This window comes from Oncorhynchus kisutch, linkage group LG5 (genome assembly GCF_002021735.2).
Source record: "Oncorhynchus kisutch isolate 150728-3 linkage group LG5, Okis_V2, whole genome shotgun sequence".
NCBI classification, from domain to species: Eukaryota; Metazoa; Chordata; class Actinopteri; order Salmoniformes; family Salmonidae; genus Oncorhynchus; species Oncorhynchus kisutch.
In genome coordinates, this window is record NC_034178.2 from 36076172 (window position 1) to 36087460 (window position 11289).

Consider the following 11289-nt stretch of genomic DNA (forward strand, 5'->3'; position numbering starts at 1 on the left):
GAGTCCCATGGGGCGTCACACAATTGGCCCAGAGTCATTTGGGTTTGGCCGGTGTAGGCCGTCATTGACAATAAGAGTAGGTTCTTAACTGACTTGCCAGGTTAAATAAATACATTTGGACCATGATAGTTTGTTGGTGATGTGGAATTTGAAGCTCTCAACCTGCTCCCCTGCAGCCCCGTCAATGAGAATGGGGGTGTGCTTACGCCTCCTTTTCCTGTAGTCCATGATCATCTCCTTTGTCTTGATCACGTTGAGGTAGAGGTTGTTATCTTGGCACTACACTGCCAGGTCTCTGACCTCATCTCTATAGGCTGTCTCATCGTTGTGTCGTCGGCAAACTTAATGATGGTGTTGGAGTTGCGCTTGGCCGTGCAGTCATGGGTGGACAGGGAGTAAAGGAGGGGTCTGAGCACGCACCCCTGAGGGGCCCACGTGTTGAGGATCAGCATGGCAGATGTGTTGTTACCTATCCTTACCACCTGGGGGTGGGCCGTCAGTAAGTCCAGGATCCATTTGCAGAGGGAGGTGTTTAGTCCCAGAGTCCTTAGCTTAGTGATGAGCTTTGAGGGCACTATGGTGTTGTACGCTGAGCTGTAGTCAATGAATAGCATTCTCACGTAGGTGTTCCTTTTGTCCAGGTGGGAAAGGGCAGTGTGGAGTGCAAGAGATTGCGTGATCTGTTGGGGTGGTATGAAAATTGGAGTGGGTCTAGTGTTTCTGGGATAATGGTATTGATGTGAGCCAGCCTTTCAAAGCACTTCATGGCTACAGACGTGAGTGCTACAGGTCGGTTGTCATGTAGGCAGGTTACCTTAGCGTTCTTGGGCACTGGGACTATGATGGTCTGCTTGAAACATGTTAGTATTACAGACTTGGTCAGGGACAGGTTGAAAATGTCAGTGAAGACACTTGCCAGTTGGTCAGCGCATGCTTGGAGTACATGTCCTGGTAATCTGTCTGGCCCTGCGGCCTTGTGAATGTTGACCTGTTTATGTTGACCTTACTCACATCGGCTACAGAGAGCGTGATCACACAGTCGTCCAGAACAGCCTCAAAGCGAGCATAAAAGGCATTTAGCCCATCTGGTAGGCTCGCGTCACTGGGCAGCTAGCTCGTGGCTGTCCTTCCCTTTGTAGTACGTAATAGTTTGCAAGCCCTGACACATCCGACGAGCGTCAGAGCCGGTGTAGTAGGATTCAATCTTAGTCCTGTATTGACGCTTTGCCTGTTTGATGGTTCGGTGGAGGGCATAGCGGGATTTGTTATAAGCGTCCGGGCTAGAGCCCCACTCCTTGAAAGTGGCACCTCTAGCCTTTAGGTCAGTGCTGATGTTGCCAGAACATATCCCAGAACATATTCCGGTCTGTGCTAGCAAAACAGTCCTGTAGTTTAGCATCTGCGTCATCTGACCACTTCTGTGATAAGCGAGTCACTGGTACTACCTGCTTTAGTTTTTGCTTGTAAGCAGGAGGATATAATTATGGTCAGATTTGCCATTTGGAGGGTGAGGGAGAGCTTTGTACGCATCCCTGTGTGTGGAGTAAAGGTGGTCTAGTTTTTTTCTCCTCTGGTTGCACATATAACATTCTGGTAGCACTTAAATCCATTTTTACCTAAGTTTTCCTGAATTTAAGACTGGGAACAAATAAATCTCACTCGGAGGCTGTGTGTGTGGGTGTTTGAGTGAGAAAGACAGAGGAGGCAACCAGTAAAAGCACAACTCAAATCATTATCGACACATTGTGCCGACACCAAAGATCCATTCCAGACTCTGATGTCAGAAGGACTTTGAGAGTTCGGTGTTAGCCAGACTACCTCTGCCCTGAATAAGAGGTTATACAGATGTTCCCTCTTGCTCTCTGTCTATAGGCAATAGGGAGGTGCCTCAGTATATGGGGGTCAACCTCCTTGTTGAGGGCTCTCAGATCAAATGGCCCGCCGTCATTCTAAAAAAACATCCAATTCCCCGGAGCCTGGAACCAGACGGCATCACCAAAGGAAGGACAACGAGGCTGTGGCAGAGAAACCCAAGCCTCTTCTAAGAGGTGGCTGAAGGCTGTGGTACGACACCTCACCTCTGTCATCAGAGTCCAGCCCCTACTGTCTCCTGAGAGGCTCCTGGCCGGAGAGTCCTGGATTTTGCAGCGCCTGAGCCTTGTCAACTCCCTCCATTTGTCACCCAGTCCCATACCATGGACTGCTGATGGACATCCCAGGTTATAAGGCCCCAGGTTTATAAGCCCCCTGCTGTCCCTGATAATTACAAAAGCCATGTCCTTCCTCTGGAGGCCATCAACCTTCAAGACCCAGACAAGGAGCCCCCTGCCCTGTTTGTGCCCACTCCTCTGGTACCCTATGCTGGGATCAGGTTCCAGAACATCTCCAGGCACCAGAACCTCACCCATAGGGTGATCAGGACCATATGTGCATGGAGGGGAACTTACAAGAGCTCCTGACAGAGGGGGGTATTGGACTACTGTTGCCTAATGTTTTAAGCAGTTTTTTGCAACCATTCATTGTAGGCCTACCTCGTTATAATAAAGTCAGTATCGAATCCACTTAGCTAGATTGTTTATTATCCAGAAATGCTACTGTCATTTAGATAAAAGCGTATGCTGCTACAGTGTAGTGTAGCCTTTGTCCGACTTGTTGGCGCTGCTGCCTGCGTGAACCGCTGACGTCACAGTTCTATACAAGGACTTCGCGGGCGTCCACGTTGCAGAACGTGCGCGCAGCTGATCTTTCTTTATTTGCCAGGAAAAGATGGCAGCGTCCGTGTGCCGAGTCGGGAGCACGGTGGGTCGAGCCCTAGCCAAAGCACGTAGCGTAAGTATTCAGGAACATCTTGGCATTTGAGGGGTCTGCAAAGGAAAATAAAGTTGCTGGTTGGTATCTGCATTTCCTTCACCACAGCGAAAAAAAGTAAGCCCGTGGCTGTATACAGACAAAGTGATAGCTAGCCGGTAAGCATTATATTGGAGTTAGCGCAAGGTCAACTGGCAGGGAAGGCGCAACACATCACTGTAGATTACGTAATATGAGTGGAAATGTTGACATCATGTTAGTTAACCTATACCTGGGTTTATTCGATTTTAAGAACTAACCCAAGGTCATTGTCCTTAACGTTGTCCTTAACGTTAGCTATTCGGCCAATCGTTAACCAGTTAGCTAGCAGATGTTGGTTACCTCTTGTCCTGCTAAATGATGACAGTATACTTTAGTAGTCGACCAGTTGCTTTGCTGACTGGTAATCACATTCCACTGGCCATATGTTAAGTTGAACTCGCTAGAAAGTCATTATATGATCTTAGCTAACTATGAAGTTTAGTTTGACTTCAAACTGTAGTGGGCTGCTATGCTAGCTAACCGGTGAAGTGTTTTCTTGACGGACCCTCACTGAAGATAAAAAATAGCCCCTCACTGTTACCCCCAATGTATTAGCTAGCAAGGTCGACAGGCTGTACGTGTAAATTGGTAGCTATCACTTATTGTGGGATCAAGTCAGCAGATCACCCCACAAGCACTTTCTCTTGTCCATTTAACCTTTTTGTTGGCCATGATGACATTGAGTTGGTAAAAAATTTTTTTTTTGCTGTCTCTTCATCCCATTACTACAAATTATTTCAGCAATTTCATACATGTAATCTGTACACCAGCTGTAGTCTTTATCAACACAACCAAATTAATTTACTATTTGCTGAAGAATCTATTCACAGCTGACTATCCTCTCCCTCTAGCCCATCCTGCTGTCTCTACGGCGTGGCCAGGCGACGGTGACCTACGCCCAGAGCCTTCTAGGAGCTCCGGAGACCCGTCTCACTGCCCTGGACAATGGCCTGAGGATCGCATCCGAGGAGACTGGACACGGCACATGCACTGTAAGGACCTCTGCTGTGTCATTGATTATACAATCTAAGTACTGTTCACAATGGTTTTGGGAAACATTGCGTAATACAGTCACATTTCAGATGAACCTGACTGTCTATTTGTTTGCGCAGCATGGTATAAGTTCCACCTGTACTCTCTCTCAGGTTGGGTTGTGGATCAGCTGTGGAAGTCGCTACGAGACTGAGAAGAACAATGGAGCTGGGTTCTTCCTGGAGCATATGGCTTTCAAGGTACATAACAGCTGTGACATCTGTGCAATCTACCTTGAGTCTCATAAGAGATTTCACACTTAACTACTGCACCAGACTGTCCCAAAAGCATTTTACACTTTTTTTGTTCTCCCCCTTTTCCCTTTGTTTCTTTTCCCCAGGGGACAAAGAAGCACCCCCAGATGGCCCTGGAGCATCAGGTGGAGTCCATGGGTGCTCACCTGAGTGCATACACTTCCCGGGAGCACACTGCCTACTACATGAAGACCCTGGCCAAGGACCTGCCCAAAGGTGAGCCAACCAGACACCTGCAGACACAATGAGACAGGAATAAGGAATGGAGACTGTTTTATAAGATGTGATAATTCAGTGGTGTGTATGTGGGGTTCTTTATAAGCCCCTCGTCATAGAGATTTAGCAAGTGTGTTTGCGCATTCGGAAAGTATTCAGACCCCATCACCTTTTACACATTTTGTTACATTACAGCCTAATTCTAAAACGGATCATTGTTTTTTCCCCTCATCAGATCTACACACAATAACCCATAATGACAAAGCAAAAACTTTTTTTTTAGACAATTACATTTACATAAGTATTCAGACCCTTTACTCAGTACTTTGTTGGAGCACCTTTGGCAGCGATCCTCTCAAGCTCTTGTCAGTTTGGATGGGAAGCATCACGGCAGCTATTTTCAGGTCTCTCCAGAGATGTTCGATCGGATTCAAGTCCGGGCTCTGGCTGGGCCTCTTAAGGACATTCAGAGACTTGTCCTGAGGCCACTCCTGCGTTGTATTGACTGTGTGCTTAGTGTCGTTGTCCTTTTGGAAGGTGAACCTTTGCCCCAGTCTGAATTCCTGAGTGCTCTGGAACAGGTTTTCATCAAGGATCTCTCTGTACTTTGCTCTGTTCATCTTTACCTCGACCCTGACTAGTCTCCTAGTCCCTGCTGCTGAAAAACATCCCCACAGCAAAATGCTGCTACCACCATGCTTCACCGTAGGGATGGTGCCAGGTTTCCTCCAGAGGTGACGCTTAGCATTCAGGCCAAAGAGTTCAATCTTGGTTTCATCAGACCAGAGGAGCTTGTTTCTTATGGTCTGAGAGTCCTTTAGGTGCCTTTTGGCAAACCCCAAGCCGACTGTCATGCCTTTTTTCCTGAGGAGTGGCTTCCGCCTGGCTACTACCATAAAGGCTTGATTGACAACATCTCTGCAGCACTCCACCAATCTGGAAGGTTCTCCCATCTCCACAGAGGACCTCTGGAGTTCTGTCAGTGACCATTGGGTTCTTGGTCATCTCCTTGACCAAGACCCTTATTGTATTCTTGGGGACCTTGAACGCTGCAGAAAAGTTTTTGTACCCTTTCCCAGATCTGTGCCTCGACACAATCCTGTCTCGGCGCTCTACAGATAATTCCTTTGACCTCATGGCTTGGTTTTTGCTCTGACATGCACTGTCAACTGTAGGACCAATCAATTGAATTTACAACAGGTGGACTCCAATCAAGTTGTAGAAACATCTCAAGGATGATCAATGGAAACATGATGCATCTGAGCTCATTTTCGAGTCTCATAGCAAAGGGTCTGAATACTTTTTGAAAAACCTGTTCTTGCTTGGTCATTATTGGGTATTGTGTGTAGATTTAGGTAAATATGTAATTTTATAAATTTAAGAATAAGACTAACGTAACAAAATGTGGAAAACATGAAGGGGTCTGGATACTTTCCGAATCCACTGTAGTTGTTAAGCACCTGTTGCCTTTTGGTCAATTATACTGAACAAAAGTAAAAGCAACAATTTTACTTAGTTACAGTTCGTAAGGAAATCAGTCAATTGAAATGAATGAATTAGGCCCTCATCTATGGATTTCACATGACTGTGCAAGGGCCATTTGAGGGCATAGGCCTAACCACTTAGCAGCCAGGCCCAGCCAATCAGAATGAGTTTCTCCATAAACGGGCTTTATTAAACCAATACTCATCACCCCTCACACCCCCCTCAGACGATCCCGCAGGTGATGCAGCTGGATGTGGCGGTCCTGGCCTGTGGCTGTGAGGCCGGTTGGACTCCCTGCCAAGTTCTCTAAAACTACTTTGGAGGCAGTTTATGGTAGTGAAATTAACATTAAATTCTCTGGCAACAGCTCTAGTTGACCGTCCTGTAGTCAGCATGCCAGTTGCACCCTCCCTCAACTTGAGACACCTATGGCATTGTGTTGTGACATCTGCACATTTTAGAGTGGCCTTTTATTGTCCCCAGTACAAGGTGCCGGTGTAATGATCACACTGTTTGATATGCCACACCTGCCAGGTGGATGGGTTACATTGGCAAAGGAGAAATGTTCACTAATAGGGATGTAAACAAATTTGTTCGTATAGAACATTTCTGAGATCTATTATTTCAGCTCATGAAACATGGGACCAACACTTTACATGTTTATTTTTGTTCAGTATAGTTTACATGTCCTCTAGTTATTGTCGTGGCTATGTGTGTATATATATATATGTGTGTGTGTGTGTACTGAATCAGTACTCTATTCCCAGCGGTGGCGCTGTTATCCGAGGTGCTGCAGAGCAATGTCCTGAGCGAGGCTGACATTGAGCAGCAGAGGAGTGTAGTACTGAAAGAGCTGGAGGAGGTGGAGGGCAGTCTGCAGGACGTGTGTCTGGACCTGCTGCACGCTACAGCTTTCCAGGGCACCCCCTTAGGACACAGTGTTCTGGGGCCATCCCAAAACGCCAGGTACACACCCTGAGCCTACCAGGGAAACTTATTGGGTCAGAGCATGCTAGGGCCAAGCCAAAACACTAGGGAAAGGCCCACATACCCGTTACAGCATCCTGTTACACTTCACAGCACTCCCGAGTTAGTTTAGATCTGTCTCTTCCCTTCAGGACTTTGAGTCGACAGGATCTGGTAGATTTCATCAGCAGTCACTACAAGGCCCCCCGCATGGTGCTGGCAGCTGCTGGAGGTATGTCTCCCATACATTACCACTGCCATGTTAAGGCTGTGTAGAGAGGTATAATATGCATATACAAACCGGCCCTGATTGTTTTGTGTGTGTAATGTCGTCCTTGTTTGTAACGGCTCACTGCCTGTCTCCTGTGTAGGTGTGACTCACGAGGAGCTGGTTGGGTTGGCCAAGCAGCACTTCAGTGGCGTTTCCTTTGAGTACGAGGATGATGCTGTGCCTGTTCTGTCCCCCTGCCGCTTCTCTGGCAGCGAGGTGAGGAACGCTCCGGTCTCTCTGTCTGAATTTACAGATGTCTGAACAGGGGTGCAGGTATCCCATCAGGTTTTATTCTTTGTCACTTTTACCCCCTTTTTTGTGATTTACAATCTTGTCTCATTGCTGGAACTCTCCAAATGGGCTCGAGAGAGGTGAATGTTGAGTCATGTGTCCTGTAATAGGACCCGCCAAACTGTGCTTCTTGACGCTAGTTCGCTTATCCCAGAAGCGTCAAATGTGACCGAGGAAACACCGTTTAGCTGATGATCGAAGTCAGCCTGCAGGCTCCTGGCCCGCCACAAGGAGTCGACTAGAGCGTGATGAGCCAAGTAAAGCCCTCCCCCGGCCAAACCCTCCCCTAACCCGGACGACGCTGGGACAATTGTTGGATTCCCGGTAACGGGATGGAACCCCAGGTTGTAGTGATGCAGTGCCTTAGACCGCTGCGCCACTCGGGAGGCCCGGAGCTTTTCTTCTTTGTTCTATTTAGATTGTTCATATTGTTAACCCTGTGTTGTCTCCCTCTTTGTAGATCCGCATGCGTGATGACGATATGCCCCTGGCACACATTGCCATCGCTGTGGAGGGTGCCAGTGCCGCCAGCCCAGACATTGTGCCTCTCATGGTGGCCAACTCCATCATTGGCAGCTATGACATCACTTTCGGTGGTGGAAAGCACCTGAGCAGCCGCCTGGCTCGTCTAGCCTCAGAGGAGAGTCTGTGCCACAGCTTCCAGGCCTTCCACTCCTCTTACAGCGACACTGGTCTGCTGGGCATCTACTTTGTCACCGACAAACACCACATCGACGACATGATGCACTGGTCACAGAACGCATGGTTAGTTGGGATTTACAATGCGTACACTCGAGCTACACATGGATGCAGTCCTGGTCGAACACTTGTCCTCAGCCTGTGTCCTTCTACCTCTTCAATTTGATGGTATTGACCCTCCATTTTCTGTCTCTCCCTGAAGGATGAACTTGTGCACCACAGTGACAGAGAGTGACATTGCCAGAGCCAAGAATGCCCTCAAGGCCAGCCTGGTGGGACAGCTCAACGGTAAGATCTTTACCTCATGTAGCCCGTAAGAAACTTCAATGGCCATTTCAGAAATGTTCTCATCTCCAGCACCACCCCAACATCAACATGTTTAAAAATGGCGTGTTTGTTTTATATTGAAAGAGGAAGATGTGTGTTTCCAAAGACATCGGTATGCATCGTGATTTTAACCAATTGTGAGTAGGTGATGCCTACTAATTGGTTGATTTCATTGGAAACACTCATCTTCCTCTTACTACGAAACATAGAAATGTGCAGTTTTTTTCCATGTTAATGTTGGGGTGGTACTGGAGATGACATGGTGCACTAGTACTCCTTGGTCCCCACTAACACTGCCTTACTGCTCTCCTGTAGGAACGACACCAATATGTGATGACATCGGCAGACATGTCCTGAACTACGGCCGCCGTATCCCTCTGGCCGAGTGGGACGCCCGCATCAACGTGAGTACAACCCCCTTCTCTGCACCACACATACGGCTGTTACACCCTCCTACCACCTAGAGGGTGCTATTTCTGCACCTCGTTTTTTCCCCCACTGCGCTCACCCATATTCTTCCTACCACCTCTGTCCCTGTCTCCCCCTCAGGCTGTGACGCCCAAGATGGTGCGTGACATCTGTTCCAAATACATCTATGACAAGTGTCCCGCCGTTTCTGCAGTTGGTAAGTTACCCCTAGGGATGTTAACTTAAATCGTTTAGCTGCCGAAAAATACATTTGACTGGTCATGCTTATCGGTCTCTAGGTTTAAAAAAATCTTATCACATGCGCACAGCATACAGAGCCTAGTTTGAGAAACGGAATAGCCTATCACCTGTCAGACCCCACAAGATCAGCTCCTCAAAAAGCCGGTACCGGAGTGAAATGTGCTTTCGTAAGCCCAGTCATTGTGCAACAAATAACTATTCTAAATGCAATCGAGTGTAACTGTTTGATGGCCGTGATTTTAGAGCTACTTTATTTCTCCATCTCAACACATAAAGCGCACCTCCCATTCACGTAGACCATAGTCAACAGGAGGCTATCAGCGTGTCACACGCCACTTTGCAATGTGACCTTGAGGCAGTAGAATTGTTTGAAACCTGAACGTTTTACTTTAGTTCATAGAGGCAATTCTTACCTTGCTTCAAAGTAGCCTTGCCAAAATCCAGCCATATGAAAAGTGGAGGCAATTATTTTATAAAGACTTCCTCTTGACATTAACCAGCAATTCTCTCCTGTTCTATTGGTTTTCATATCAACTTATTTTTGTTGTCCAGAAGCACAATCCAGGTCATATTAACAGCCCCATCCTAACAACCCATTGTAGTTGTTGCAATTAGAATCCCTCTGTTTCTGAGATTTCTAATATGGAATTGCTCACATTAAGTTAAATTTTTATTTAACCTTCATTTTAACTAGGAAGTCGGTTAAGAACAAATTCTTATTTTATGACGGCGGCCTACCCCGGCCAAACCTGCCCCTAACCCGGATGATGCCGGGCCAATTGTGTGCCGCCCTATCGGACGCCCGATCACGGCCGGTTGTGATGCAGCCCGGGATCGAATCGGGGCCTGTAGTGATGTCTGCTAACACTGAGATGCAGTGCCTTAGACCGTTGCACTTCTCGGGAGCCTTGGGTGCGCTGTTCAGAACAGTGTTGGCCCGCTATTGCATTTTGGCGAATGTTAAATTGTCTGCTTCATTACAGGAGGTGGATGTTAAATAATAGGCTCTAGTCTTTTGACTAAGACAATAGGCTTGTTATTGTTGCATGTTTCCATTAAGCTCTTAATGAAAAATGTCAGTTCCTTGTATGCATGCATAGTTTGTTGGTCACAATTTTTCATTGGGAAAAAAAATCAGTTTGATGACCGGTTAATGATGGTTGGTAATTCGGTAGAGAAATTTACAGAAATTTGCATCCCTAGTTACCACGCACCACTATTCCTTCCAAGCAGCCTTTGCACCTTTATCCTCTTGTCTAGGATAGAGTCTGGAAGTCCGGACTCTGTCCTTCTCTCATCTGTTTCTCTCTGTTGTACAGGCCCCATTGAGCAGCTGCCTGACTACAACAGGATGCGCAGTGCCATGTACTGGCTCCGCTTCTAAGATCCCCCATAGTGTTGCTATGCTCCTCCACTCCCATACTCCTCCCATCACTGCAAGAGTAAAGAACCGAGGACTGCCTCAGCTCATTAGCACAGACCGGTATGGACTCCAGGCCATCTCTCCTCTCACTATGTCAGTTCTAATTGGTTATGAGGGAGAGAACCATGGTGTTGAGGGTGTGCATAAGTTGTGTTCCATTTCCTTGTATTTGTCACGGATGATCTTGGAAGATTGTAATACAGAAGATTATTATCACTGAGCCTTTTCAGGCACCTGGTACTGTTCTGGGGACACCTGAACACATCCAGTGATGCATATACTTTACAATCATAGCACTGTACAACCAGTTGTGGAGAAGTATTTATGAATTGAGGCAATGTTTTGTTTCTGTCCTATTGTACATAAACTCATTCTGACATTCAAGTAAAACATGTTCGTGAGTCATTGTCCCACACATAATTAGATTAGTAAGAATGAACATGTTATGCTCTATCCTTGTTTTTGTATCAAATGGCATAATTCCAGTATTTAGTTAGTCCTTGTTCTACTTCAGCCACTGGTTGGGTTAAAACTCGTGTTCCTCTGACTTGAGCTGCAGGGACCACTTCTACCCACCAGAGGGACAAGATGACTCTAGTATGAACTGATCTTCTAGTAGCGTCAATGGTATGAACCCGCTTTATTGACGAGGGAGGAGATTACCAGTCATGAAATGACATGTCTTCCAATGTTTGAAATATGACCTATGACTATCAAATGTTAAGTAAATTACAGATCTCTCCCATTGTGGCTGATTGGATGTCCCC

General features: G+C 46.8%; 1 protein-coding gene across 1 annotated transcript; it reads left to right on the top strand.

Annotated features, from left to right (window-relative positions):
* Positions 1–2665: 2665 nt before the first annotated feature.
* LOC109890979 (cytochrome b-c1 complex subunit 1, mitochondrial-like) lies at positions 2666–10912 on the top strand. The gene is made up of 12 exons (XM_020483196.2): positions 2666–2829; positions 3741–3881; positions 4035–4121; positions 4262–4391; positions 6644–6842; positions 6995–7074; positions 7214–7329; positions 7865–8169; positions 8306–8391; positions 8746–8834; positions 8980–9055; positions 10419–10912. Exons 1-12 carry the CDS (start codon positions 2767–2769, stop codon positions 10481–10483), a joined length of 1437 nt encoding a protein of 478 aa, XP_020338785.1. The 5' UTR covers positions 2666–2766; the 3' UTR covers positions 10484–10912.
* Positions 10913–11289: the final 377 nt, after the last annotated feature.

What these genes read in the sequence shown, in the direction of transcription:
- LOC109890979 (XM_020483196.2), top strand. Translation starts at nt 2,767, where the DNA reads ATGGCAGCGTCCGTGTGCCGAGTCGGGAGCACGGTGGGTCGAGCCCTA. An exon ending in CTGGACACGGCACATGCACT is followed by an intron (nt 3,882 to 4,034) that starts GTAAGGACCTCT and finishes ACTCTCTCTCAG; the next exon opens with GTTGGGTTGTGGATCAGCTG. An exon ending in GGGCCATCCCAAAACGCCAG is followed by an intron (nt 6,843 to 6,994) that starts GTACACACCCTG and finishes TCTTCCCTTCAG; the next exon opens with GACTTTGAGTCGACAGGATC.